The sequence below is a fragment of the Eleutherodactylus coqui genome, chromosome 1 (assembly GCF_035609145.1).
Source record: "Eleutherodactylus coqui strain aEleCoq1 chromosome 1, aEleCoq1.hap1, whole genome shotgun sequence".
Taxonomy (NCBI): Eukaryota; Metazoa; Chordata; class Amphibia; order Anura; family Eleutherodactylidae; genus Eleutherodactylus; species Eleutherodactylus coqui.
The window spans coordinates 346,021,148-346,048,647 of record NC_089837.1 but is presented as its reverse complement, the minus strand read 5'-3'; the positions used below and the strand labels follow the sequence as shown (position 1 = coordinate 346,048,647).

General features: G+C 43.8%; 1 protein-coding gene across 1 annotated transcript in view; it reads right to left on the bottom strand.

Moving 5' to 3' along the window:
- Positions 1-27,500, bottom strand: part of LOC136576785 (merlin-like) — a 74,236-nt gene that overhangs the window by 44,627 nt on the left and 2,109 nt on the right. The window contains exons 2-3 of the mRNA XM_066576354.1: positions 11,457-11,582; positions 5,298-5,423 (exon numbers count right to left, since the gene is read on the bottom strand). Of these exons, the coding sequence (XP_066432451.1) occupies positions 5,298-5,423; positions 11,457-11,549 (219 nt within the window). The 5' untranslated portion in view covers positions 11,550-11,582. The remainder of the gene's footprint in view (positions 1-5,297; positions 5,424-11,456; positions 11,583-27,500) is intronic.

Here is a 27,500-nt window from a genome sequence, read left to right as displayed (position 1 = left end):
GAAACATTTCAGTAGACAGAACCTTTGAGATGCAGGGGACTGTTAAAAGGAGACTAAGCCCTTGAGTACAGAGTTTGCAAATGAGAAAGAGAGGTAGTTGCCTGATTGAAATCCTGTCGTATAGATAAAGAGATCCCCCAGCACCACTCTCAATACCCAAATATGGGGAAGAATTCCCTGCACAGCCGATCAATAAAGGTGGACCAACCTCTATATGTTGTAGACTTGAAATATAAGGAAGATCCACAGCAGACAAGGAGATGATGTAAAAGATGATCTTTTATTCCAATTCCATAAAAATAGATGGTACAGGCAGCGACGTTTCGACCATTGCTGGTCTTTATCAAGCATCCTTGATAAAGACCAGCAATGGTCGAAACGTTGCTGCCTGTACCATCTATTTTTATGGAATTGGAATAAAAGATCATCTTTTACATCATCTCCTTGTCTGCTGCGGATCTTCCTGATTGAAATCCTGTTGAGATACTGTGTGAAGTGAAATAGTTTGGATTTAATCGCTATAAGGGCTTCAACAGACAAGCGGATGTGCAAATTCGCTCACCACTACAAAGTGTATTTGTGCATCCCCTTTCCCCACTCCTATATATCCTAGCGATGGAACCGCTGGCAGCAGCCCTGAGGAGTAACCCCGACATCCAGGGGATGTCAGGCGGAGGCGGAGAACTAAAAATCTCCATTTTTGCAGATGACCTGCTGCTTTACGTTACGAGCCCCAACACGTCCCTGCCTGCAATTTTAGAGGAATTAACAAGCTACGGGAAAATTAGCAACTATAAGATAAACCCTTAAAAGTCTGAAATACTCAACATCTCTATAGCACCAACGGAGGCCAACTTCTTAAGCGAGTCATTTCCCTTTATATGGAGAAAGGACTCCTTAAAATACTTAGGCATAAACATCCCAGCAAATCCGTCGGACACCTTTGATCTTAACTATAAACCCCTACTCTCCATATTCGAATCAGAAATGACGGATGGTCCAAATTACACCTTTCCTGGTTTGGCAGGATTAACTCACTTAAAATGAATATCCTGCCCAGAATCCTTTACGTCTTCCAGACTGTGCCATATGACATACCCAGGAGTTTCTTCACACTTCTACAGAAGGCAACGACAAGATTTGTGTGGAGAAACCTCCCACCGAGAATTAGTTATAAGATCCTTACCCGACCACGGACAGCTGGGGAGGGGGGGGGGGGGGGGCCTGCCAGACCTAGAACTTTACCACAAGGCAGCAATAGGGAAATGTATTCTAGACCTACTTCACTACCCAGACATAAAAACATGGGTGACTTTAGAGATGGAACAGAACAATCTAAACCTAGGGGGCGCATTCTGGGTCCCGGGAACAGTAGACTGGAGAGGACAGGGGGCCTCCCCCCTTGCCGTAACTCTCCTGGGGGCTTGGAACCGAATAGTCAAGAACAGGAAGATAATGAACATACCGGGCCCACTAACACCCCTCTCCGGCAATCCCCAAATCCCCGCCACCCTAACAGTAACTGAACTATCAATCCTACCAGACGCACCTAAGCCACGAGTTAGAGAGGTATGGGGACCAGGCGGTATGCGCCCACTGGGCGAATTAGTCGGGGCACATAGACGAAAACCAGGCGCCTGGATGCAATACTTCCAGGTGAGGGACTACCTAGGATCGCTTGGGGACCCTGGGTCACTGAGCTCGGAGCTCACCCCATTCGAAGAGCTCTGTGTTGGTTACGACGCACCCACTCAATATCTCTGCTGTACGGATTGTTGGTCGGCGCGAGGATGGGAGCGACACGACCGCCATGGGAGACAAGATGGGAGGAGGCACTGAATAGACGGTTCTCCGGAGAGCTCTGGAGCAGGACATATCAGTTATCCCACAAAATGTCCATTTCTACCAAGGCACAGGAGCTCAACTATAAAATCGTCACGCAATGGTATAGAACCCCGGACAGGCTCCATAGAATTTTCCCAGAAGTCTCAAATACATGCTGGAGATGCTGCTCCGAAGTAGGAGACATGTTACACATCTGGTGGGCCTGTCCGCTAATTGCGCCCCTATGGGGAGACATCGCCAGGGTCTATGAGAAGGTTTGCAGATCCCCTATGGTCCTGACCCCCGAGATCGCCCTCCTATCCATGCTTCCTGGCCCTGTTTCTAGGACCAAAAAAAGCCTTCAAGGCCACTTCATCATGGCCATGCACCACATTATCTCCCAACACTGGAGACGTGGAGGAGCGATTCCGAGGACTACATGGGTGGAGGACCTCCGGAACAGCGAAACTGTGCCAAACCAACCAGCAGCTGTATCTTGAGAGGTCTGGGTGGCCTGGGTAGATTTTAAAGGCTCCCCATCATTCCTCAAATGGCTCGCTGACGGTTCTCTATAGACGGAGATAAAAATTATTCGTGTAGCGATGGGGCCTTCTTTCTACCCGCCCCCCTAATTCCTCTCTTCCCCTCATCAATACACGCCTAGCGAAATTGAGATAGCCAAACCCTCTCCCTTCTCCTCTCTTTCCCAGTCTCCCCCCCCCCCCCTTTTTTTTTTTCTCTTTTCCTCTTTTCTCCCCCCAACACTGTTCGGGGTATATCATTTTGTCTGTTCGTCTGGTTTTGTTTTATATATAATGTTACCTACAAAATTTGTTTGCAATGCACATTACTTAACCTCACGGGGATAAGGGAAACTTTGAAGCGACGGTCCCTGAGTGGCGGGCACTGCAGGCGATCCCCTCAGAAGTTCACAAGTTGATACCAATAATTAAAAGTAAACGTCATTGAGAGAAAGAGACCTCTTTAGACACCGGGACCCACGGATTCCGTGACCCACATAACACTATGACCAGGACGGATACACCCCTACCCAATAAAAGCCTTGAATATTAAGCTCCCGATACAAATGGAGAGGCTCATACCCGCAATAGCCTGCGACTCACACCACGCCACAAGAAAAGAGAATGACACCCTGTATGTTCAAATTATTACCCATTTTATTGCAATGTTGTATTGTTGACATGGAAAATCATTAAACACATTTTGAAAGAAGTGCATTTGTGCATGAACCAGTCAAAAGTTATTTTGCTTTTTTTTTTTTTACTATTCAATCTTCTCTGTTGTGTGCGCAGAAGAAAAATGGGAGAGAAAGACAGGGCTAGGCCTATCGTTTCTTGCGTGAGAATCACACTCGTGGAAATGAAACCATTGAATTAATGACTTAGTTTGGTCACATTTTGCAGGCGTGATTTTCACATTCTGAAAACATGTTTGTCTGCTTTAGCCCTAAGACAAAGAGTGTCATGCGGAAGAAAGTTACATGACTATGGAGTGTTTGATTAATGTGTTTGTTTTCCCATATTAAGAGATTGCATGTTCTGTCCACTATTTTACATTAGCTTTGTGAGGTCCTGTTTACACAAGCGTGCACAATATTGGTCTGATAAAGTCAGACTGATATCACACTCTTAAATCTGTGATTTCTATGCGTGTGTGATGCACTTTTGAGAAAAAAAATGATCACGGTACACGCTATTTTCCTGTAAGTTTTTCCTACAAGTGAAAATCGCTTGTTGTCTCAATAGGAAAAATTAAAAAAAAAAAAAAAAAAAATCACATCACACTCAAAAATCAGATTTACATGTGAGTTTCATGCAAGAGCAAAGCGATTTTTCACTTACCCATAGCAAATAATGGGCGACTGTTCCGTGATATCACAGAACAATAGGACATGCTGCAGAGAGGATAAACTGGAAGCAATGGGTAATACATCGCATGAGTTGTGTGCATCATCCAAACACACAGAACTTTTGCAGAATTCTCATCTGTGTAAATAAGCCCTGATGCAAATCTATATATATAAAATAGGACGTGTGTATGTGCCACCATAACTCGTAAATGCCTTGAGCAATTTCAACCAAACACAGTACATATATAATTTATCTCATGGGGACAAATTTGGTGGGGATAACACAGCCCCACAACCTCTGTGGGGGAGGGGGTGGGAATGTGTGTGTAGGATGTGTTTATGTATGTATGTGTGTATGTACCACCATAACTCATGAATGCCGGGAGCAATTTCAACCAAACTTGGTACATACATAACTCATCCCATGGGGACAAATTTTAGGGGGATAAGACAGCCCCACTACCCCTGGGGGCGAGGAGGGGAAATGCCGGAATTGCACTTGAGCAGATGTTTTTTATTTCACAGTCTTATCTAACACAGACAACCTCCTCCTCATCATACAATAATCTATTACATAGATGGCCTCCTCCTCCTCAAATACTAATATATTACACAGACCTCCTGCTCCTCAGATAATAATATCTTACACAGACAACCTCCTCCTCTGCTCCAACTACCACACAGCTTCCCACCAGCACTAAGCCACTATGTACCACACAGAATGGAGCCCAGGACCCACTCTTATGAAAGCTGTCCAAAAGAAAATCTGTGTTGCCCATAGCAACCAATCACAGCGCAGCTTTCATTTTACCTCAGCAGTATAACAAGTGAAAGCTATTAGCAACAAAAACTACAGGGCAAGTCGGTGAGTTTTTGATTTTTAATTATGCCAGTATTACACAGACCTCCTGCTCCTCAGATAATATCTTACACAGACAACTTCCTCCTCCTCATATACCAATATATTACACAGACGACCTCCTCATATATCAATCTATTACACAGACGACCTGCTCCTCATATACCAATATATTACACAGACGACCTCCTCCTCATGCAGTAAGATATTACACAGATGACCTCCTCCTCATATACTAATATATTACACAGACGACCTCCTCCTCATGCAGTAAGATATTACACAGATGACCTCCTCCTCATATACTAATATATTACAGACAACCTCCTCTTCATGCAGTAAGATATTACACAGACAACCTCCTCCTCATATACTAATAAATTACACAGATGACCTCTTCCTCCTCATATACTAATATATTGAATCAGTACACACATATATACACATATTTAAATTCTTTTTGGACGACCTCCTCCTCATGCAGTAAGATATTACACAGATGACCTCCTCATATACTAATATATTACACAGACGACCTCCTCCTCATGCAGTAAGATATTACACAGACGACCTCCTCCTCATATACTAATAAATTACACAGATGACCTCTTCCTCCTCATATACTAATATATTGAATCAGTACACACATATATACACATATTTAAATTCTTTTTGTGTATAAAAATAAAACACATGGGCAACGCCGGGTAATCAGCTAGTACAGTATAAAGTATATGGAGTTACCTTTTTATCCACCTTCAGCCAGGTGTCCACCCCACTTGCCACATATTGTAGACCAAAAAACCAAGTCTCTTTTAGTACCAGATGTTTGCACACCAAATCAAAGAGATCTTTCCCCTTCCAGTTCATCTAAAGGAACAAGAGATTATTAGCATGAAAATTAAAAAAAATATATTTACTGTCCATCACAAAATCTTACACCAAGTTACAGAATTCAATGGCATATCCACATACAAAGTATCTCTCTCCCTCTCCATCTGCCCATCTCCCCTCTCCCCCCCCCAGTTCCTCCATCCCTCTCTCTCTACCACCACCCATCCCTTTTTAACCTGTTAACCTTTGTATTTAATTTTCATCATTACTGCCAAATTTCATCACACTCCAGTGTACCTTGATATCTTGCCACAGGCCCAGGAAGGTTCTGTACACCGTACTACTAGCATCTAAAGACTATATTTAGCATTGATGTAATTATAGGGGCAGATTTAATAATATTGTCTACTAGACAGTACAAACTGCTATAGTGGCTCGTGCTGGATAACAATTCTTGTAAATCTTTCGACACTTCTGTTTAAGTTTGTACCATCTATTAGTTGGCTTAGTTTATGAGAGTTTTGCTTCCAAATTTTGGCATAATTTTTGGTACATAATGTCTCATTTAGACCACTTCCATTCTTGTAAAGCCACACCCCTTTTGCAAAATGACATGTGTAAAATGTAGAAGGAATGAAGACAAAAAGTTAATGCAAGTAATATGGTGGATGCCATAAAATGGAGGCAGAAATATGGGCTAGTGAGCACCAGGCCCACATGAATGTTACCAGGATTGGGAAGACCAGGTGAAACCACCGATTAACACCTCTCCCTATGTTCTACAAAAGAAGATGACCAAGGACCTACCTGAGCCGGGACATCGCCCCAATAGGGGCGGCCCAGCGGTCTTTGGATCTGGGCCTTTGCTGCCCCCAGGAACCCACGCACCCAGGCTAGGACGCATACACATGGCACCATTGACAGGGACAACTGGACAGGATAAGAAGACATTCAGAGCCAAAATCACACCATACAGCAGCCAATATACAAACACTAGTAGCAGATGTTAATGCTATAAATGCCAGGTATTAAGTGACATTTTGACCAAAAAAGGGAAGCTAGCGGGCCACGTCACTGCTCCTGGCTATACCGCTAGTCCCTACACTAACCAGGAGTCCAACGACATAACCAAACAAAACCCAAAACCTCTCTTGCAGCCACTACACATAGAACCTGCTCACACAACACAGAAAGAATGAGAACAGAGAAAGCTGACCACACCCACACCTGGGAAGACAGCTTTTACGTGTGCTGACCTAGAGTGATTGCCTGCCTAGAGACACACACAAGCCCAGCCAGCACAATCCCCCACACCTGAGCAGAAGTACTCCAGAGCACCTGTAGAACCACAGGTCTCAGGAGACAGACGTGACAGTATGCCTATTAAAGGGCAAGGATATGAGACAGCAGTCTATAAAGAAAGAAGCTACAGCATGAAAATGCAACAAATTGTAACTAATTAGCTTACATATAACTAAAAAGGAGAAGTAAAAACGAATACATGTATTAGCCTTGTTTATAAAAGCGTATGCCCTGTTGTATGCCTTGCTTAGACTTTGGATAATAATCCTCTAAGCCAGGTGCTGGCACAATAAATTTCTATGCTTCCTTAAGAATTACGCCATAAGGGCTTATTCCGACGTGCGTATATCGGCCGGGTTTTCACGCACGGCCGATAAACATTGTCAGCACACTGCTCCCAGCTTGGCCCAACACCTCCCCCTGCAGAAAGAGACAGCGTATATCGGCCCGGCGTGAAAACCCGGCCAATATACGCACGTTGTAATAAACCTGAAATTTGATGCAAAGCCAAAAAATGGTCGCTTTCAATAGTAAATCTGCCCTATAGTGCTTTTTTAAATTGAAGTTTTAACATTTTTGTGGGCAGCAATGCCAACAGTACGGCCCAATGTCCACGTGCAGATTTTATTATAAAATCCGCGCGTGGTCCCCGCACAGGAGATCCGTGCGTTCTGCTGCCCATAGGGATGGATTGGCATCTGTAGGACAGCTAAAAGCATGCGGATGGGATTTCTTTCCTGCGTGCAGGTCGCACGCATGGGAAGAAATCGCACCATGCTCCATTTCCCTGTGGGTCTCCTGTATGGACGGCTCCCACGGCTTCCATTGAAGCCTATGGAAGCCGTCGGAAGGAGTCGCAGCTGTTTTTGTGCTGTGCTGCGGATACGCGGGAGAGTAGGAGTTTAAACAAAAAAACTATGAAAACACCCCACATATTTCATATTTCCATCTTTTTAATAAAAAGTGAACCAAAAGATGAACCCTAAAATGGTACTGCTAAAAACTACAGCTTGTCTTACAAAAAAAAAAGAGTTCTTATACAGCTTAATTACCGAAAAAATAAAAAGAATTATATGTCTCAGATGTTAATGACAGTAAGGCCGCCTGCAGACGGCCGGGTCGGATGCCCTGCGAGAATTCTTACAGCAGGACCCTACAAGCGCGCCTGCAGGGACCAGTGCAGTGCGGCTCTCACCTTCTCCTGCGGCTCCGGCTCGGTGATGTGCCGTCTGCCATCCAGCCGGCGCATGCGCAGAGCGGAGCTGGCACGCCAACAGTGACATTTCTGTGCGGGCCTCTGCGAGATTTTTGTTTAAAAAAGCTCTTTACTTTTTAAAAGAAGCAAAACAGAAACTACATAACAACTATAGAAATTTGGTATAGTTATAATCATACTGAACCACAGAATTAAATTTACACTGCATCATAAATGCCATATAAACAAACACTACATGCTTCTCCCCCCAAAAATGGCACAATGAACTATTTCTCTTACTCTCCACCTCACCATACCATGCACATCTCCAGCCCCTTTACCTTCTGTATCACCCCACTATCTGTAGTATGTAAGCTGGTTGGAGCAGGACCCTCACCCCTATTGTTTCCATCAACTGATTACTGCATGTAACTGTGGTTTTTGTATCTTTGTTTCTTGTATCTGTTCTCCCCTGTTTTGTAAGCGCTGCGGAATATGTTGGGGCTATATTATTATTTCAGACAGTTTCAATGGAAAAAAAAAGTTATGGCTCTTAGAAGACAAAAAGATAACAAAATAGAAAATTGGAAATTCTCTGGTCTTGAAGGATTAAACAAGTTCCAGTGAGAGATCACATGGCCTACGGAGCAAGGTTTGAGGAGGTAGGTCAAAAGAACTAAGGGGCCATCAGCCAAGTTTCTACATCTAGAATGAGACTAACAGATTTAACAGTTTTTAAATATGATTCATATGTCAAAAGAAATGTTATTGTAACAGAAGGCAAAATAGTCCTTTTTACAAAAAAAAAATCCCCAATTGTGACGATCTTTAATTAGTACTGCTTCATTTTGCCTTTTCACATACGGCCATGCTTCGGCTCAGTAAAAATAGGAGGATCTTTAGATTTTGATTGACTAGTCTTTTGTATGTGGTATAACAATTCTGACTCTGAGTTGCTTATCTAAAGCCATGGATCAGAGTAATACCAGAATACTATTATTTCATTAAAATTATGATCCTTTATGAAGCGCCTTCAGGTCCTGTCAATTATGCCAACATGCAACTTTCTACAAGTCAACAAGTGTACATGTTTTAACAAGTTGTAATGTACTATGGAGAAAACACATATATTAGTCATGGATAGAAAGTTTGGGAAGTAACCAACTTTTTCTGTGTCAGTGACAGTGCTCTGCAAAGCTTACAAAAACAAACTGTAGTACGATATGAACTATGAAATGATTCTGCTTTGTTACATAGAAGACAAGCTGGCCTTTAACACATCATAAAGAGTCTTCCTCAGTCACCTGAAAGGAATCATTCAAAATGCAATGAAAGGGTTGTTTTATCCCTTCCCCTGTAGATTCAAAGCCAGCGCAGGCTGAGACCTTTCACCCTCTTTGCCAGGCTGTCATTCATTTAGTCATGTTTATTATTGTGTTTTTTTCTTTGTTATTGTACTGAAAACCTTTTCACATGTATAGAGCCCTAGAATTAGTGGTGCTTTAAAAATAAATAACAATTGATCTAAATAGAATTTTAAAAGGATTGATTTTTCCAGGCATCCCTTAATAAAGCCTTCAGCTGCCCCTTGTCATAATCTGTTGGCCGCGTCGGGATTATGGCACAGTAGTCTCAAAGCACAGACAGACTGGCTGCACTGTTCCAGTCTGTTGACAGGTTGATGTTTGCTTTTGTGGTTTGATATTGCTTTAGGTGTTTCTTTGGTCCCTTGGTGTTTCCCCTGTCACTGATTTTGTTCACTTTTTTGGTATGTGGATTTTACTCTGGTGTTGGTGGAATTCTTTTTCTCAAATTGCATTGCCTCGGTCATTATTTAAGCCTGCTTCTGGGTCTGGTTCTCGCGGATTATTTTTTCAGTCAGTCTGGAGACTGGATGTGTTTGTGGTGGTAAAAGTTCTGCTGTAAAACTAAGTGGTGTTTTTGTTTGTTCATTAGTGTTTTTCTTCTTTTAGTTGCTAGAGTTAGTGGCTGAGGCACGAGATGTGGGGTCACCTTTATCAAGCTTTTAGGCAGGGTGTTTCTTGTTCTAGTAGCCAGGGTGAGTTTGTCCCGTCCTCCTTTTGTTTGGATCATATGATATGTCACTCCATTACGCAGTCTGCTTCCTGTGTGAACACAACCTTAGGCTCATCCTAGGCGTGGTGTGTCTTACATCAAGGCCAATGTGACACCACTAGGGGGAGCTACATAATGATTTATACAGTTCCCATTCAACTAAATAATGCGTTCATATACAGACATAAACCAAAAACGTGCCGCGCTTCTACTGGGAGACTGTTGTAAAATATATGGCATTAATTATGCACTTACTTCGCTGAGAGAGGAGAGGGAAACCAATCTCAGTCACCCCCTTATTCCAAGATCACTTGTAGAATAACACAGGACAATCCAGCTGTGGCAATTATTATGGTTTATTCCATAATTGGCAGTGTCACATGGTTTTGGGTGATGTCATCGTACAGTTTAATAGGTGTGAAGAATGTGCAAGCCCTGCACCGAAACACGTCGCCATGTCATATCTGTTATTGTGATGATATATTGATACATTGCTGCTCTACTTGCCAGATTTGAAATACACCATTTGGATAATTGCCACAGATGGTTTGTCCTGTGTTATTCTACAAGTGAGGGGGTGACTGAGATTCGTGTATATATATATATATATATATATATATATATATATATATATATATATATATATATATATATATATATATCTTCCCTCTCAGTGAAGTAAGTGCACAATTAATGCCATACAATACATTTTACAGCGGTCTCACATTAGAAGTGCTGCACATTTTCGGTTTATGTCTGTGTTCTTATTGTCAGTTTCATTTTGGTGTATCGGATTTGGGCAAGCGATCTTCCTTCTATTAGTTAAATATCTACTTGACAGGGAGATCAGACCTGTATTTGGTTTATCAGTTCCTGCTAGGATTATAAGTGCACAGGGGTCCATATGTATATGTCCCCTGTGCAATATGGTGAGCATCTCCATAACCTTCTATTCCTCTGACCATTAATTAGGGCACTCCACCCGTTTTTGATACTTTTGTTTATTATACTTTCATAAACAGTGAACTCTCTTTTCTAGTGTCAGAAGGAATTTTTGCTTTCACTGCAATTTTTTCCTGAATTTTTCTGAAGTTTCTGGGTACTAATGCCCCATTCTTATTGAGCCCCTGCTTATAACAGATTCTTCATCAGCAATTTTTCCTCATTTATTTATAGAAATGATAAATATCCTAAGCCAACTGTAAGAATTCTGCCATCTCAAGATGCTTTTCCATGTAACATTTTTGTGTTTGAAAGACTGTTGCCTAGTATTTATATTGGGACCATCCTTGGAGCCAGCAGGAAGGCGTGTGTCCTCAGTCCCTCCACATTAGGTAAGCAATGTTCCCACTCAGCACCAAGGCCTATTGCAAATGTAAATATACAATTTATTTGTACGGTTGTAGTGTAGTCCCAAAAGTGGGACTTTTGGCAGAGATCTATCTGGACATCACTGAATGTTATTCTTAGCATTATTCTGTATGGTCTGAACTAACCTCACAATTTAATTCCATTTCTGATTCCATTGTTAGAATCTTCACCTTGAAAACCTTCTGCTGCTGTTTCCTCCTCAGGCTTCGGATGGACATTGTTTATGGTGTAGCTGCAATTTGTAAGCAATCCTGGAAAAAAATGAAAATAAAATTTCAAAAATACTTCGAATTGAACATGATTTTTCACTTCACAAACAAGGTCAATTCACATTTCATATTTTTCTTGAATTCTGGCCTCTAGAGTCTACTGTAGTGGCTAGGTGTCCAATTTAAACTTCCACATTGGTTGTTAACCTTTAAGCTATTGCAGACTTTTTCTCTATTACAAATATTATGGGGTGGAGAAACAAATTGGTTAAAATATGTGGAGATTGAGACAAATCTAAGGGTAGTTTCCCAGTGTGCAGTCCAGGTCACACCAATATGGTAGGAATGGTTTTCAAATAGATTTGGCCACACAATTTTGCAATTAAGCTATTAAACCCTGCCCACACCATGTAGCCAGCGCAACGTAGGAATGTACCATGAAGCACACTAAAGCCTCATTTACATGGGGACCGATGTGTGCAAAAAGTATGCACGGAAAAAAACTGCAACTATTAGAACCAATGTGCATTTAAATGATAGGGGCTTGGATGCATGGAGATAAAAGCTTTCTTCTATTTATTCAGTATGTGCCCATAATGACAAGAAAAATACAACAACGGTTGTATTTTTTTTGTCATTATGGGCACATACTAAATAAATAGAAGAAAGCTTTTATCTCCATGCATCCAAGCCCCTATCATTTAAATGCACGTGTCGGGGGGGCGTGGCTTGCGAATGAGCGGCTAAGACGTGTCCCTGCACCGCTCCTGACACCAACACCAAAAAGCAGACCCCGGACAAAAACGGGACCCCACCAGCGACCACCATGGTAAAGAAGCTGCTGCAGGAGACCTCCAGGAGAAAATCGAGCACCCCGGGGAGAGGATTAACTCCATACCTGCGTCCGTCGGCAAGCCCGGGGGGTAGCGAGGAGAAGAGCAAGATGGCGCCGATAGAAGAGAAGAGGAGCGCCCACGTGACCGGCCGGCGGCAGAGCGCTGAGGAGCAAGAAAAGAACGGAGCCGGCATAGAGAAGCAGGGAAAGAGCGGAGACAAGCCGCAGGTAAAGGAGCCAGAGCCAGGGAGCCCCCTGCATAGCGATCCCCTGACAAACGAGCAGAGGCAGGGCAGCAGCTCCAGAGAGGCCGACCAAGAAGAGTGCAGCAGACAGGAGGGAGGACTGCAGAGACACAGCAGCCAGCAGACCCCAGACGACCAGCAGGTTAGAAGGGACACTACAGGGGGGGCTACCCCACATCCCCAAATCCCTGCCAGGACTGAGGGGAACAGCACTGTCCACAGAAATGCCCCACATGCAGACACAGTAAAGGGGGCCTCTTCCCATACAATCAGAAAGGGCAGTGCACAGGATGAACAGGGCTCAGAATCAGAGGGGCATTCTACCCTCCCCCCACATCAAGTTTCCTCAGCAGACACTCATGAGGCAGCAAGGGGAAAGAGAGCCCTTACAGACGCCCTTAAGACCACAGAGGAGAGTCTGCACCTCCACAGAAGTGATCAATGGGGAGAACCCCCACCCCCGCTACCTGACCACCCATCCACAGAGCGCAAGGGGGAAAAGCGTGACTCCGCAAGGCGCCCTACCCAACAATTAGAATGCATTGACCCACAAGAAGATTGGGACTGGAGGGCCCACCTTAAGGCACTACCCACTAAAGGGGAAATAAGCCAACTATTCCAGAAAATGGAAGCGTCCCACAAAGAGGATATAGTAGCCCTGCAACAGGACATCCGCCATATAGGGCAAAGAGTAGAAGCAGTCGAGGAGAGTCATGACCAAATTTACAATACCTTGGACGTCCATTCGCAGGAGCTGCATCAACAATCACAACAAATAGCAGAGCTCTATTGTATGTTAGACGATCTGGAAAATCGGCATCGCCGAAACAATGTAAGGATCAGAGGCCTCACCGAGGACATCGCTCCCTCCCAACTAGAGACTTGGGCACGTGAATTCTTTAATGACCTACTCCAGAAACCTCCAGACTCCGAAATTGAAATAGATAGAATCCATCGCTCCCTGGGCCCAAAGCCGACCGACCCCAAGAGACCTAGAGATGTGATATGTAGAATCCATTTCTACTCAATTAAGGACCAGATCCTCCAGCGAGCCAGGAGAGCAGGAGAGCTATCATACCAAGGCGCACCAATAATGATCCTAACAGATTTATCTCGGCGCACCCTACAGCTACGCAAGGCCCTGAGACCGCTGGTGACACTTTTGAGAGAAAAGGGAATCAACTATCGATGGGGTTTCCCGTTCCAATTACACGCTAACAAAGAAGGCAAATCAGCTACGTTCAAAGGCTTGGGTGACTTACCGAGATTTCTTTCCACATTTGAGCTGCCTTCCATTTCTTTACCTGAGTGGCCAATTTCATGCTCTCTGCCAATTCCCCCACCAAGAAATGAGTGGCAGGAAGTTGACCAGAGACCAAGGCGTCAAGCACCGCGCCAGAAGACACGGGCGGCACGTGCGCCCCCAACCAGAGACCTAACTTGAGGACAGCACTACAGCCAATCTCCAAAGAGATCGTTAAAATTACACAAATTTGTCCGAGAGGGGTCCCGGACATTTCTGGGGTTGATAAAGTTTAAGCATTTACATACTAAGTTTATGGTGCGGGTGGGGGGAGCGGTTGTTCGTCGGTTCGAGAGATTGTTCGCTTCCACAAACCCAGCGGGTAGCGAAGGTCTGAGCAACCTTCGCGGTAAATCGTCTAACGATATTTTCCGTATGTTTTATATGTTGTTATCCCACGTCTTGTCTATCCACCATGTGTGTCACCTCCCCCCCCCCCTTCCCACTCCCCTGGTCTTCCCCTTCCCCTTTCCTTAGTTCTGCCTGGGGGCAGCCCAAGCATTTGCCTGATAGCCATCTGCACTCTCAATAGCAATGAGTGACTTAACCTGTTGTACGTTTAACGTAAAGGGCTTAAACATACCACAGAAGAGAAAGCAGATATTATACCATCTCCATAAGAAAGGAGTAATGGTAGCTATGCTACAGGAAACGCATTTCAGAACAGACAGCGTCCCTTCTTGTGGCACTAGATATTATCCTACCTGGGTTCATAGCCCACACCCCTCTAAAAAAGCGGGAGGTGTTTCAATAGCTTTCCACAAGGAGTTTGGACACCAGGTTCTGGAATCCAAAATAGACCCGGAAGGGAGATATATTTTTCTGAAAATAGAATCTGTGGGTAAGATCATAACCATCGCTAACATTTATCTTCCGAACCAGGACCAAGTCAAGTATGCAACAAGATTCCTGAAGTCCCTGGCGGAATTCGCGGGAGGTTCCAGGATCATACTCGGCGGAGACCTGAACCTGGCCCTCGACCCAGAACTGGACACGTCATCGGGTAGGACTTCTATCCCCCGAGCGGCACTCCGTTCACTTAAACGCACGTTAGACACAATGCATCTGGTGGATCTATGGAGGATCCTCCACCCAGGGACCAGGGACTACACATTTCACTCCCTAGCGCATAACTCCTATAGCAGGATAGACCTGCTACTAGTATCTCAAAGTCTCCTGGACTGCTCCCCGAAATGCTCTCAGGGAGACTTCGTATGGTCTGACCATGCACCAGTGATGGGTGGATTCGCGGGTTGGGGCAAATGTCAGAGAGGCTTCTCCTGGAAACTCAATGACAACTTACTTAAAGACTCCTTGTGTGTCTTAGATATCAAAAAAACTATAACCGAGTTCACAGAAGTCCACCAAAATGATAAAACGGGAGCCCCGATCCAGTGGGAAGCCTTGAAGTGTGTGCTTAGGGGTGTTTTAATCTCTCACGGCACAAGGCTTAAAAAGGAAAACTCCGCAAAATTAAGTAAGCTAATTAAGAACCTACAAACCAAAGAAGCAGATAACAAACGAGCGCAGCAAGAGTTCCTCAAAGCAGAAATTTCCACATTAAGGCAGGAAATATTGAGTATCCTGGACCAACGATCCCTGGCCACAAGAGACAAATTCCGGAGGGGCGCCTTCGAATACGGCGATAAATGTGGGAGTTGGCTAGCAAAGACCCTACACCCCAAAACCCCACTAACACATATCCTTAAGATCCAGACGGGCAGAGGAGGGTTAGCACACGCCACTTCAGATATCCTAGGGGAGTTTAAAAACTATTATGAGAAGCTCTATAATATCAAGGGAGACGCCCCAAATTGCACCCAAAGCGAGTTAGCCGAGATAGAGTCATACCTGGACCTCAATGGGCCTACTAGAATGACTCCAGAAGAATCCGAAGACCTAGAATCAGACTTCTCGTCCCAGGAGCTCGAGGAAGCCATTAAAAACTTAAAAGTAAATAAAAGCCCAGGCCCAGACGGATACACAGGCAGATTCTACAAGCTGTTCAGAGAAGAGATCTCCCCCATGCTACTGAAAGTATTCAACACGGTAGGGGAGGGCAGTTTATTTCCAACTCAGGCACTCATGGCACACATATCGGTCATCCCCAAACCAGGAAAGGACGCCTCGGTCTGCGGCAATTATAGACCAATTTCACTTCTCAATATAGACATTAAACTACTTGCAAAGCTGATAGCATTACGCCTACAAAACATCATCCCAAAAGTGATACATAGAGAACAGGTCGGGTTCGTCCCGGGCAGGGAAGCCAGGGACAACACTATAAAGTCCCTGGCCTTAATAGCCAGAGCCAAGCAAGCCAACCATCCCCTGTGTCTCCTGACGGTGGACGCTGAGAAGGCGTTCGACAGGGTCAATTGGAACTTTTTAGCAGCTACCCTGACAAAAATTGGGATCGGCCAACGAATGCTGGGGAAAATCATGTCCCTTTACAAGGGCCCCTCAGCCAGGGTTAGAGTCAATGGGGCCCTGTCGGACGCCTTCCAAATACGAAACGGAACCAGACAGGGCTGCCCCCTGTCCCCGTTCCTATACGTTCTCATCATGGAAGCTCTGGCGAATGCGATTCGCCAGAATGAATCTATAGCGGGTTATCGTATCGGAGGCACGGAGCACAAGATGGCTCTTTTTGCAGATGATCTCCTACTCTACCTAACTAACCCACGCATTGGGCTTCCAGCGTTGCACCAGGAGTTCATGCGGTTTGGGAGGCTAAGTAATTATAAGGTCAACGCGCAAAAGTCAGAGGTGCTTAATGTCTCGTTGCCGCAGACCGAGGTGTCTCAACTAGAAGACCAATTCCCCTATCAATGGAGACACTCCGCGATAAAATATCTAGGTATACAGTTACCAGCGGACATCTCACGAACATTCGAATTAAATTACCTACCATTCACCACTAACCTAGAGAGAGAACTAAATAAATGGAAATCCCTACTTCTCTCCTGGGGGGGAAGAATCAACGCCCTAAAAATGGACGCCCTTCCCAAGTTCCTGTACATTTGTCAAGCGATCCCAATAAAATTACCCAACTCTTATCTAAAAAAACTACGATCGATAGTCACAGCGTTTGTATGGAAAGGGAGAAAACCCCGGATGCGATACTCCCTACTCACGAGACCTAGGGGCAGTGGGGGGATGGGCCTACCTGACTTAGCCCTCTACCATAAAGCAAGCATCACCAATTGCATGCTAGACCTACTCAAAAGAGAAAGCTCAAAGCTCTGGGTGGAGGCGGAACATGCGCTAGTACCAGGATCCCTATGGGGAGCGATCTGGATCCCACCCAGATACATAAGAGCTATCCCTAACATATCCCCATTTATGGAACAACTTCTTCGGACATGGGCAGAATTTGCGCTGAACTTAGGCCTAATAACGGTGCCAGGCCCACTTACTCCACTGACAGCTAACCCACAATTTGAGATATCCATGCAGGGACTTCCAGTCCTGGGGATACCGATCAACCCAACTCCGCGCCTCCGAGACGTGATGAACCCCACGGGAATTAAATCGCTGTTGGAAATCTTGGGTGAGAGAGACGCGCAGCCAAACGCGTGGCTGCAATACTTTCAGCTTAGGGGGTTTGTGGGGTCCCTGGTCCCTCAGGTAAACCTTACAAGACCGCTTACGGCCTTTGAGCAGAGATGCATGTCAACGGGTGTCCAGAGACACATGATATCCGTAATCTACGGAGAGCTGCAGTCTCGGGGATCAGAGTTCCAGATGCCTAACTACGTGGCCAACTGGGAGAGGGAAATGGGAAGGAGCCTCCCACAGGAGGACTGGGAGAGGGCATGGAGCATGTGCCATAAATTATCATCAGCATGCAAATTACAAGATCTTAATTTTAAGATTATGTCCCGGTGGTATAGGACCCCGGAGACCCTACACAAAATATACCCCCTTACACCACCTACATGCTGGAGATGTAATGCAGACAGAGGTGATATGTCCCACATCTGGTGGAGCTGTCCGGCAATAGCCACATTATGGAGAGAGGTAATGGAGATACATAATGCCATTTGCTCCCCTCAAGTTACATTAACCATAGAGATGGCCCTTCTCTCAGTCCTCCCGGGATCAATTAAAACGATCAAAAACAGCATTTTACGTTTCTTTATCTTGGCAGTCAGAAGAATTATACCGAGACTGTGGAGGTCTAGAACCCCACCGTCAAGGGCCATGTGGGTGGAAGAACTTAATGAACTCATGCGCTTTGATGAACTGGGGGCAGACGAGAGTGGAGCCCTGGAAAAGTTCTACGGAGTTTGGCAGGTGTGGATCTCCTTCCGGACTTCGGCGAGGTTAAAGACGTGGATAGAAACCGGCAGACTTTGAGGGGCAAAACAAACGCCCAATAGCACAAATGGGCCCGGGCTCCACTACCGTCTTCACCATGAACGATTGGGGTATGGCTGCCCCCCCCCCCCCCCCTTCCCTCCCCAACCTTCCCTAATGTGTCTATGTACAGTTGTTTGTCACGTTTTATATACTGAACGGTTAAGTGACTTAAACCAATGCACCAAAGTTTTGACGAGTCACTTGGACTCCAAGATAATGTTTGAGGCGTAAGTGGCTTGATAAGCGATATACTGAAGTACAGACTTGAACACAACTTATTATGATGTTTGTAATATTGGCAAAAATACAAATAAAACGTTTGAACATAAATGCACGTGTCAAGAAACCGCCTAGGATCGAGCGGTATGGATGAGAGACTGCTTTCTTCATGCTGAAAAGAGGACACAGCAAGAAATATAAGACGGGAGCTGACATAACCTGCTACATAGATGAGATCATTACCTTTACTTGAATATTTATATTAGAACCAATGGAATTCTATGGAAATGTTCAGAAGAAAGAATTTTAGGCGAGTTAAGAAAAAAAACTTAATAGGACATGTGTGACTGAAATCCTGCAACTGAAATTCCCTGCTGTGTGAAAAGATAGAACCTGACCTATCTATGGTGTGCGGTGCAGAGGAGTTTCTATAGACTCCAATGGAAGCTGGATAACAAGAGGAAGAGGCGAGGTTAATTAGGTAAGCTTTCTGATTGTTTGGCTAAAACTTCTAAACAAAGAGAATAGGAGAGGAAGGGACTCGCTGGGGCTGGCCCTCTTCTCAGCGGGGACTAACAGGAGTTTACAGCGGGACATTTTAAACTTGCTGTACAGCTGTCCCCCTACTCTGAACAGCAGCAGCAGAGAATAAGGGATTCCCCGTAATGGGGAGAGAAGGATTCCCCTGCAAGGGAGAATTAGGGAATCCCTGTAGCGGGAAGAGAGAGGGGCGGAGCTACATGGTTTCTCCATGAGTGGCGGGAGAGAGGGCGGGACTAAAGGGATTCCTCCATGGCAAGAAAACGAGGGCGGGGTTAGAGAGAGTGCAGGGGCTAAATGGGCAGGGCTAAAAAGTGGTTTCCTCTAGCCTCGCCCTCTCTCCCCCACTCTCGGGGGAAGCTCTGTAGCCCTGCCCCCTCTCTCTTTCCATTACAGGGATTCCCTTGTTCTCCAATGCAACGGAATGCCTTCTCTCCCCGCTGCTGGGAAATCCCTTATTCTTCCCTGCAGGGGAATGCGGGTATCGCACTGAGATGAAGGGAGTGCCCTGCGATGAAGGGAGTTCTACAGAAACTCCCTTCATCTCTCTCTCTCCCCACTGCAGGGGAATTCCTCCAGCTCAGCTGCTGGGAAAGCACTCCATCCCTGCTAAGATGAAGGGAGTCCCCAGCCCTGTGGGGCTTTCCTTCATATCTCTCTCTCCCCTCTCAGAGCAGCAGTACTAGTTTTCAGCGACCTAGAGCTTCCAATCGTGTGAATGGACAATTTCACCACTAATTAAACTCATGGCTTGATTAAAAGAAATCATCCATTCACACTATTTTTCATGCAGTTAGCCACGATTTTTTTGCGCAGGTAACTTTGGCGTGATTTTCATGCTCATGTGAATGAGGCCTAAGGTGGTGTTAATGCTAGCAGCTCGATGATTTGATTCCATTGAAGGCTGTTATTATAGGCTTTATGGGGGACATTTATGCAACTGTCTAACAGAAACACTGGCTTTGTATTTACAGACCAAAAATTGCCCACTAATATTTATGGTATTACGTAAAAACACAAAAAATATGTACCGTTGCATTCATATTCAATTTGATTTTTTACGCATGTTGCCCGGAGATGGTGGGGAAAAAGTGACATCAATTGGGCCTTCTTGTGTTATTTTCTTTTTGCGTCTGGTAAAAACGCATTGAATAAGGATGCAATACAGACATAAAAATGACTTACACGTATCAAATACGCATGCCACATACGCGCACAGTAAGGCCTGTGTGTCACGAATGTATTTTTGTGCGCAATACACACAAAATAGAACTCATTGATTTCAATGGGTTCATTCACATGCGCAAATTTTTCCTGTGCATTTCAGTTGTGCAAAAAACCCTCAGCATGCTCTATTTTTCTGTAGATTTGCGCACCCAAAGTCCCCATAGAAGTCAACGGGGATGAGCAAATGAGTGCAATATACGATAAAAGATGCATGGAACACAAAATTAATTTGTTGGCCATTTCAATAAATGCTTATTTTTTTGGCCCTCCAAATACACATGCCTTGCAGGTGGAAAGAGTGCAGCAAAATACACTGAGGTGTGCGCAAAAAAACATAGTCCGTTCTACAAAAACGCTGCGCTCATGTGTGCACAAAGTTTACTGTGAAGTGCTGTAAACCTTTGTTGTAATAGAATAAAACTGACAGGTGCCAGATAAAGAAAGTCCTGTTGTCAAGTGAGCTGCCGAAAGTGAAGTCAAACATCTTGTGTTGAGAAGATACGGGTACTGAGTCATGACTAATCGCCTAGTGTCACAATACATATATATAATATAAATAATAGGGGTAGATTAAGATGTTGCAGTTTTTTTCAGAAAAACGACAACATTTGACCTGACCTTAAAGGCCTGACTCACACAACGTAATTTTGCTATGGGTTGTTCCATGTGGGGATTTTGAAATCTGCGTTGTAGAAAAAAATTAACTGACCTGCCAATTCTTGATGTGATTTCTCGTTTGGTGGCCGCATGTAGATATGTTCTATTGACTGGGGTTAAATTTGCATGCAGATCTGCATGAAGATGTGTGGCAGAACGCCAAGGCTCAGCCTTAGGCCTCGTTCAGGCGAGCGTGCTTTTAGAGAAGTATAGGCACGCGAAAAGATCGCGGCTATACAGCACTAAAGATCACGTGAACAGTTGATTTCCAGCTATTAAGTCTCAAGCTTAATTAGCAGTGAAATTGCCTGTTCACGGGATTGGGAGGTGAATGGTACGGGTTATCCAGCTCCCATAGGAGTCTATGGAAACTCCTGCGCAGCTCTCGCCAAAGATAGGTCAGGTCCTATCTTTTCACGCACCAGGGAACTTAGATGTGAGCATTGCAGTCACATGGCCTATCTTTGTTAGGTGCAAGTATTTTGCGCATCTAACATTCCTTCCTGTGAACGATTCTATAGGAAACCATTGGTTCTATTAGACACGATCTTTTTATAATGTGCTAATAGCACGCTCGTGTGAATGAGGTCCTAGAGCTCTGATATGGATTAAAGTGCCAGATCTACATTGGAACACTTCGAGGTGGATCTAACACTACAATGTTTAAGGGTATGAACAAGGCCTTAGACGTGTCTAGTGTTTTGTATCAGTGTTTCTAAGCCATAGCCATGAATAAGTCCAAAACATGGAAGTAATGCAATATGGAACACGGTGCGTATATGATGCTATGAGTTCAGGTCAAGAGACCCACGGTCAGGCCAGGACACCTGCAATACACTCATGTGAAACTGGTCTAGGGTTAAACAGTTGGGTCTGATAATCATGTCCGTATAACTTGACGAAACATAAACATTGATTTCAATGGTTTCATTTCCACTATCAGGATTCCAATCCACTGTCTGACGTCTTAAGACATTCTGATTGAAGGCTGTACAGCTCCGATGTTGGAAGACGTCCAGCAGGGTATTCTTACTGTATATTACTGTCCGCTCTGTTGTCGTGGGCCTCTCCGGCATATCACATACTGCAGTACTGGCTCCAGCATATGGCGCCATTGTATAATGAAAGAAAGAGAAAGCCCCCTAGTAAAACCCTAAATCCAAAATTGGATTGCATAGGGTTAATACTACACCTGAGAAAAGATAGGACTTTCTCCAAGGCAGGATCTATCTTCCCAATTATTTTTTTTCAAACTCACACAAATAGATTGTTATCTTGTTTGGTGCAACTACGGACCGTAGTGGTGAGCGACGTTGCGCATACTCCCATGTAAAGAAGTCCTCAATGTGATAAGTAAGGTATTCACCAACTTTTTTAAACAAAGGATCAGCTCAATGTGATGTGCTGCTTCTGCACACATTCATTTTATTAAATTCTATCGTACATAGTGTTCAAAAGCCATGTACAGAACATGCAGATAAAGCACAACTTCTCTCATATTTGCACCATAGAGGAAGCAGTCAGCATGTTATGGCAGTGTAGTACTTATGCTTCTTAAAACACATTGCGAAATGGTCTTCTTTTTCACAATACACATTTTAAGCCAAATGTTCACAAAGGTAGAAGCTCACTTGAAAGCTGCACAGGTATCACAGATCATATGAGCATGCATGTTTCTAGTCAAGCCTATAAAGTAGGTAATAAATGACTGAACAACCAGTACAAAAGAATGTCTGTAATTGAATCAAACATTCCTGTAATGTTCTTAAAATGAATCATAGTATAGAATGAAGTCAGGGATGACATTTCTCTCACTGTGCAGTATTAGTGATGAAGAAAATTAGCACTTTAGTACTACTGCTACTGTTGAAGTATTTGAGAAAGGTTGGTGTCATTGCCTCTAATGATGATCTTAGCCAATTAGGCAGCTATTTTGGACCTTGAAGGAACCTTCCAGTTCACATAAAATTTTGCTATACATTACAAATGTATAATCAACATATTCCTGCCGTCCCTGGTGTCCATGCTGCTTCGCCCTAGTCATCTGTTCCACCTTCCTCAACATGGCTGCCACTGTGTCACACATCCCAATGCATAGCACTAGAGAAACGTCTAAGACATGCCATCCCTTCTACTGGCGTCAGACGAGATGGTCCATCCAAGGGCAATGAAGGGCGGAAGTGTCTCTTTTTTTCAACCTTTGCACAATAAAACCTATTCATTTTTTTAGTCACTCGGGCCATCATTTTTTTTCTTTTACTGCCGATGGTACCTTTTGCACCACATGCACATTTTGTTTTTCCTCTTTAGGAGGGTAGCTGAGCAAACAGCAGTTTTAGCCTGGTTCAGACAGGGCGGATTTGCTGCGGTTTTGCCGCGGATTGCCATTGCATATCCGCACTGCGGCAAAACCGCTGCGTTTGCAGTGCAATGCAGCACAAATGAGTTTTCGAAAAAAGCCGGTCTCACAGGACGGATTTTTTCCGCACAGCTGCAGTGCGGAAATGCAACTGCGGCGCGGTTTTAAAAGATGCAGTATGTCCATTCTTCTGTCTTTTCTGCAGCGCTTTTTTGTGCATAGACCTCTATGGACGCAGCTAAATCTGCACCAAAATACACATCAAAATGTAAAAAACGCTGCGGAAAAAAACGCTTGTGGATTTTTCCGCACGAAAATCCGCAAGCCAAAATTAACCTTTGAAGCGGTTTTGCCACAGAAGCAGTTCTTCTGAGGCAAAACCGCAACGGAAAAAACGCGACAAAACCGCAGCAAATCCGTCCTGTGTGAACCCAGCCTTATTTACTGCGTTTACCATTTTGGAATAAATAACACTTAAATTTCACATTCACGGGTCATTACCGATTTTGTTTATTTTTTAAATAGTTTTTTTAATAATAAAATATTTTGTAAAGGGTAAAAAGTTATTTTTCTAAACATGTTCTTTTTTTTTCTTAGAATTTCTTTTAGTTTCACGAATGGACTTGGACAGGAGATTGTCTAGGCTGCATGGATCATTGCGAACCTCAGGCCTGAAGTTCCAAACTCATTTTAACCAAATTTAAACTATGACCCGAGAAATAACGAGACTCCAGGCCAAGGCTGTGTGAAAAAGATTGGCTTTATTAACCTAACATATTATAACTATAAAGGATTGCCGTATGCTGTTGATGCAACCTGTAAACCTAGCTGTTGTGATCACAGCGGGCATGTTGGTGTCACTCAAGTCCCCACCTTCTTGTAGAGCAAAATACACCCGCCTAGCTGTGACATTTGAAACAAAAAAGAAAAGAAAAAAGTAATCCAGCTTTATAGATGGATTTGTTAGTGTTATTGCACATTGTTAGTCAACTTGTCTACTAAAACAAGGTTTGCCACACTAACCTTTCAAGTCTTTCATTGTACTTTATTTCCTTTTCTAATTTGGTTGGATCGCACATTAAGAACTTGCATCCTATCCAATATGTAATATATTAATTCATGCAATCATTTTCAAAGATAATCAAGCACCTAGAAGGAGTTGTCGGAATCTAACGTGAGTTTATATGTGTTATTGTAAGGGTGAATTCACACGAATGTATATCGCCGAGCCGATATACATCATCCTTGTGTGCAGGGGGGGGGGGGGGGGAGGATGGAAGAGACAGAAGCAGGAACTGAGCTCCCGCCCCCTCTCTGCCTCCTCTCCGCCCCTCTGCACTATTTGCGGGACAGGGGCGGGGATAAATTCCGAGAATTAGCCCCGCCCCCGCATCTCCTCATTGCAAATAGTGCAGAGGGGCGGAGAGGAGGCAGAGAGGGGGCGGGAGCTCAGTTCCTGCTTCTGGCTCTTCCATCCTCCCCCCCCCCTGCACACGAGGACGACGTATATCGGCTCGGCGTGAAAACCGAGCCGATATACGTTCGTGTGAATTCACCCTAACGTTGATATAAGTAAATGATTACGATATCAGAGCAAAAGGATAATTTAGTGCAGAAAACTGAATACTTAAGGGCTCTAGTACCTTGTTGGGTGGCCTCTAGCTTGGATGCAAGATGTGATACAGGTGGGCATAGAGGAATACAGGTTCTGTATGTTGTCCTACAGCAAAACAGTCCACATTTGCTATAACTGAGCCTCTAGATCATGTAAACTCGTAGGCTTTCGAAGTTGGCATCCCAGATGGTCCCATACATGTTCTATTGGTGATAAATCTGGCAACTAGACAGGCCATGGAAGTGTGGTAATGTTGTGTAGACATTCCTGTGACACCCTTATCCTGCTGGAAAATGCCTCTTGGAAGCCGCCATGAGAGACATCACATGTGGCTATACGATGTCCTGAACATTGTCTCACGTACCACAACTAGGAGTGACTTCATCACTGAAGTCCACTGTTCCACTCCATAACAGCCCAGTTTTGTTGTTTACACCACTGAAAATGGAGGCAACGGTGGATTTCAAAGGCAGTACATGTAATGGGTGCTGTTAGACCAAATGCCCGTCAGCCAAGCAGCTAGAAATTATTCCAACAGATTCAGGGGCTGTAACCATGGTGCCACCTGTCTCTGGATGGTGGACAATGAAGCAGTTGGGGCTGCTTGTTCTGGTCAAAAGATCAGATGATCCTTTCTACTGGTAGTCTGTCTAAAGCATCTTGAGCCCCGTCGCCTTCAAACATCCATTGGTCACAACACCTCCTAATAGTTTGGTTAGAACAGCCCAGGTGGCGGGTAACTCGTCGATATGACCATCCAGTTTTTGGATTCCAATAATGCTCCCCTCTCAAACTCTGTTAACTGAGCAAAGTCTTTGATTGCATCGTAGAGGCGTCTGGTGGTCAACAAGTTCTATAGGAGTGAAAAAAAGAGTTCCACTACACACAAGTAGACTGACAGCCTTTTTATAGGCCAAGGGTGGAACCTCTTTTAGGGCCTCAGGTGGCAAGATGGTGGCAGGTGGCATCTAATCATTTGTATATCTGCCTGAGATGTAACTGCATGCCGAGTTTCCAGCAAAATGACAACTCCTGTGTACATTATTTTTTCTGTCTTTTAATATATGGATAGCATAGATCTCACTTCTGGCACTTGCATTTATTCAATAGGCAATGTAAGCCTATGCATGTATGTTTTTTTCCCCCTATCCTGATTAGTTTGCTGCATCAACCACAAAACTATGGTCTCATCCCAATTTTTTTCCCTAATGATAGCTAGAAAGATTTTCTTGGCTTAAATTGTCTTGTGATCAATATTTCATTGTATTTTGTGCTATAAAGGGCACAGCAGGGCGATCCCCTTCATAAAAATAAGATTTCTAAGCATTCAAATATTTTCAAATATCCATGCTAGGATTTTGAAATGGCGAGAATCAAGGTTCTGTATATAACCATGTTTTGCATGCAAATAGGTTCGTCAGGTATAAAATGGAATAACAAGGAGCAGGTGACACGAATTATATCCACTGAAGCAGAGGTCAGAGTACCTCAAGATGAGGAGTAGTAAAATAGAACTGTTGCAAAGTGTGTTAAATACCCTTGCATGAGATACATATGAATAATTCACTTCCGTTTGATCACAAGAACCACACTGGGCATCCTACACAGTGTATAATTCTCTCAACATCATTCGCCTATCATCAGCTCCATATTTGGGAACAAACTATATGAACTTTTATACTGTTTATTAAATACCCATGGTCCTACTACGTTAAGCACCTATTCTGTATATTGTTAAGGGCAGATTTTCCATTAGGCGTTTATACACACATAGTGGTGTAATTCCCAAATCTATGGTTCTAGTTTGCAGTGAGGACCCCACAGTAAACTCTATGCCTATTGTTTTATCTGCATGGTTTTTTTTATTTTGTTTTTTATTTCGATTTGTTTTTACGCATTTTACTGTATCCAATGAAATTCTTACGTATTTTAGTTTATGTAGTGTTCTCATTGCACTTATTTTACACAATGCAGATTGCTTTGAGGGATGTTTTTTGTTCCAATATACATTATGTTCATGCTATGTGTAGACCTCTTGTGCCATTTTATTATCTTTTGGGTGGAATCCTTCGGCACACCTTTTATTTCTATATTAAAAAGCAGAGGTAAAACCCACCTGTCAATAATGCATCTATCAGGTAAAAAAAATCACTAGCCTTTTCCCATGCCTTCATAGAGTCAGAATATGTCACATAAACAGTGTGTGTGAAGGAAACCTAAATCTGGCCTTCGTGGCAAAATTGCTGCCACAAGACTTCTATTGATGGAGAGTAAATGGATTTATTTGGAAAAAAAATCAAGCAATGGATCATTGAAAAGCTCTTTGGTGTGTTGAGTCCAAATTTTACATTTTCTTGTTTCAACAACTCTATCTTTATGAGATGCTGAGAAGGTTGAGCAGATGATATCTGTGGTTATAGGTGTGGTTGTCACCATGAAGTTGTAATGACGTGGAGGTACTATACTGGTGTTTACTTAGAACTGAAGGAACGCATAAGAATTACTATAATATGCTACACCAACACACTGTCCCATGTTTTGCACAAAGAACAAGGACATCTATGGCAAAAACTTCTTCAAGACCTTTGGAAAAAC